The following is a 3,430-nucleotide window of genomic DNA, read 5'->3' as shown; positions in this document are numbered from 1 at the left end:
ACTACTGTTATCCAAAGAGGGCAGGCTGCCCCCCCCCCCATTTCTTGATTTTTGTTCTGCATGAAGTCACAGTTCCCCTTTAAACTCATAGTTAGGTTTAGCTATTTTCAGATTTTAGCTGCTGTTTTAAACGTTTTTTTTTCTATTAGCTACCATCTAACTAGTTTTTAGCTTTTGCTGACTATAGCTTTCTAGTTTTATGGTGTGACTAAATGAGCTTAGCTACAGTTCGGCTTATTTGGGCTTTTATCTTTGATTTAGCAAATCATAGCTTTTAGCTACTTGTATGCTGATTCTAACATTTAGCTTTGGTTTTCCTCATTTTGTTTTGCTATGATTTTGTTACGTTAGCTTTAGCGACAACTTTGGACATTTTAGCTTTTAGCTGTTTTATAAAATCATTGTAGCTTTAAGCTACCGTCTTAGAATGTTTAACTTTCAGCTTTAGTTTTGTTCGTTTTAATTAGCAATGGTTTTAGTAATTTCAGTTTTTAGCAACAGTTGATAATTTTTTACCTTTTTGTTACTGTCGTTCAAGTTTTTAGCTACTGTCTTTCTGAGTTTAGCTTTGAGCAACAATTTTGCTAACTGTTATGTATAGTTTAACTAGTTTTAACTTAGCAACATTTTTGTTCTTCATGGCTTTTAGCTCATGTTTAGCTATTTTTTAACTTTAGTTACTGTAAGCTGATTCTAATGTTTATCTTCGGTTTAGGGTTGGGCATAATCGTATCGTGTGTGATTAATCGTCAGAAAAACATTAATCGATTAATTTTTGGCACTTGACAATTAATACGATTAATGCCACCAGGCAGAGTCCGCTCGCTGCTCCTCTCTGCTTCAAATATGAGGAATATTAAAAATAAAGTCCTGTAACTTATTTATCTGTCAACACAATTTAAAACATGATGTACAGCCTGAAGAGTGTAATTTAGACACAATTTGAAACAGATTTTTACAAAGAGCAAATATTTCCCACTACACTGGTCATGTGACCAGGACATAAGGGTGTCCAGGGACTCCAGGGGGTTAATCGTCAAATTAATCGTTATCGACTAAATACCACAATTAATCATGATTAATTTTTTTGCCAATATTGCCCAAACCTAGTCAGCTCTGAACTAATCAGTCCACACTATCCAAGACTAAAATGTTAATTTTACTTTAACAAACATAATTACATTTGATTTGACAGGTTTAATGCATGAAATAAAGTTTTTAAAAATACATTATTTATATTATTTCAAACACAGTGAGCTCACTGAAAATAGAAACAAAACAAAAACAGCGTTTCCTGGTTTGTTTGGCGCTTCAGTAACTATTGGCTCCGTTCGGACCAATCAGAAACCAGGCTGCTCATTCCGGACCAATCAGAATCCACGAGGCTACTGTTTGTCCCGCCTTCGATAAAACATTATTGAGCGAACACACAACAACAAAAGCACCTTAAAAGTGTCCGCAAACATTAAACAATGACTTTAACATTGTTCTGTTAGAGGAAAACACGTTTAGATGATCCAACTGCTCTCTGAAGTTAAGTTAAAAACAAGTTTCTGGACGAAACTAGAAGATGTGGGTCCAGTTAATCCCAGCTTCAGCTCAACATTTTAATAAAAGTGAAGAAACACCTGACCTGTCCGCAGTGAGCAGCCCAGTGGAGAGGAGTCCAGCCGAAGCTCGAGTCCTCCGCGGTCAGAGGAGCCTGGTTTGACAGCTGCTCCGACAGACACATCAAACCGTGCAGGTCTCCGTCCCGACAGGCYCGGTGGATCGGAAACTGACCCAGAAACACGTCGTCCCGACGGGAGTCTGCTTCCAGAGCCACGGACATGAGCGGACCGTTAAAACCAGCGTTTACCTGCCGGACTTCTGCTCCCACCGAGGAGGACACTTTCAAACAAAGAGAGGATGATGATGATGCGTTCAGTGACCGCCGGAAACTCGGAATTTACAGTTTTTTACTAGGATGAATAAAACAAGCGCCACGACGGAGTCTGGTTTGTAAAGTGAATTTAATTTATGGAGCAAAAACTCAACATTTTAATTATAATATTCAAACAGCAAAGCTAACGTAATCCTTTTTGTGCATTAAAGGTGTTTATAACGCGAATGTAACATAAAATGAATATTTCCGACACACACTGAATGCAGCATAATCCTCTTCACGTGCGGTGAGTGTGAAAACACGGACTGGACTCTGGCCTTTTCGCGCCATTTATTGCTTAAATATTAACCGGAAGTCTTGGTTATAACGTTCAGACAGGTAAATTGTCAATAAAGTAACAATTGAGAATATTAAGTACTTTTTAACGCATATACTTGTATTACCCAAGTCAGATCTTTACTTTATTAGTCTGTTATCTGTTAGCGTAATTAAAGGAAGTAAAGTTTGATCATAATTTGTTTCAGAGTCTAAAAACAAGAAGAATTTAAACATGTCAGCGTTGTTTAAAGGGAAACTGTTGGACCAGAACCACAGAAGAACAAAGGTAAGACAGAACATTAGCTTAAAGCTAACACCAGGCAGCAGAACAAAGTCAATACTGATGTTAGCAACACATGCTAATCTTAGCTATCAGCTCACAGACAAGAAGTCAACTGGCAGCTAAAAGGAGCACATTAGACATGAGAAAATAGGTTCTGTAGAGGAGAAGCAGCTAAAGGCAGCAGAACATTACTGTAAAGCTAAAACCAGCAGAGTAGTGGGTAAAACCAGCAGAGTAGTGGGTAAAACCAGCAGAGTAGTGGCTAAAACCAGCAGAGTAGTGGGTAAAACCAGCAGAGTAGTGGGTAAAACCAGCAGAGTAGTGGGTAAAACCAGCAGAGTAGTGGCTAAAACATACAAAAGCAGAACTACTAAAACTAGTCAATGGGTTTAATGAACGCTAGAGTTAAATTAGCCGAAGGGATGTAAAATTAAGCTGGTGTGAAAGTTAGCAAGACATAAGAAAAAGCTAAAATATCAAAATATGTTAAACAAGCTAAAGCTAAAATAAGTAAGACAGCTGGTAAAAAAAACTGGTTAAACTTATAACAAAATATTAAAGATTAACTAAGCAAAACAGCTGCAAATGATAAGAAAACATGCTAATATCTATTAGCAAAGTGTTAGCAGGTAAGGTGAAGAAGTGTCTGTCTGAAACTGAAAGCAGCAGAACAGTCGGTACAACATAAAAACAGCTAAAGGCAGCAGATACTATGTGAAAGATAAAACCAACAGACAAGGAGCTAAAAGCAGCAGAACAATAGTTAAATGTTATAAAATAATCAAAGTAGTTAAAATTAACATACAGGAAGCTAAAGCTAAATTAACCTACAAGCTAACAATGCAAATGTGAAAGTTAGCAAGCCACACGAAAGAGCTAAAGTTAGCAAATCAGATGCTAAAATATGTCAAACAAATGCTAAAGCTAAATAAAGTTAAAGAACC

General features: G+C 37.1%; 2 protein-coding genes across 4 annotated transcripts in view; one reads left to right on the top strand and one right to left on the bottom strand.

Annotated features, from left to right (window-relative positions):
* The window catches only part of LOC106510854 (ankyrin repeat domain-containing protein 10), a gene marked incomplete at its 3' end in the record, with an annotated part of 12,331 nt that extends 10,402 nt beyond the window's left edge, over positions 1 to 1,929 (bottom strand). Inside the window, 1 exon segment of the mRNA XM_013999579.1 lies at positions 1,634 to 1,929. Coding sequence (XP_013855033.1) covers positions 1,634 to 1,831 — 198 coding nt within the window.
* LOC106510855 (heat shock factor 2-binding protein) lies at positions 1,907 to 2,489 on the top strand (the record flags this gene model as incomplete). Of its 3 annotated transcripts, none has more annotated exon segments than XM_013999583.1 (3): positions 1,907 to 1,997; positions 2,095 to 2,171; positions 2,410 to 2,489. In XM_013999583.1, a coding segment is annotated over 1 exon segment (54 nt), but the record flags the coding sequence as incomplete, so codon positions are not given.
* Positions 2,490 to 3,430: the final 941 nt, after the last annotated feature.

This window comes from Austrofundulus limnaeus, unplaced genomic scaffold, assembly GCF_001266775.1.
Source record: "Austrofundulus limnaeus strain Quisiro unplaced genomic scaffold, Austrofundulus_limnaeus-1.0 Scaffold2357, whole genome shotgun sequence".
In the NCBI taxonomy this organism is placed as follows: domain Eukaryota; kingdom Metazoa; phylum Chordata; class Actinopteri; order Cyprinodontiformes; family Rivulidae; genus Austrofundulus; species Austrofundulus limnaeus.
Note: the sequence above shows the minus strand (reverse complement) of the source record. Positions and strands in the feature narration are given on the sequence as shown.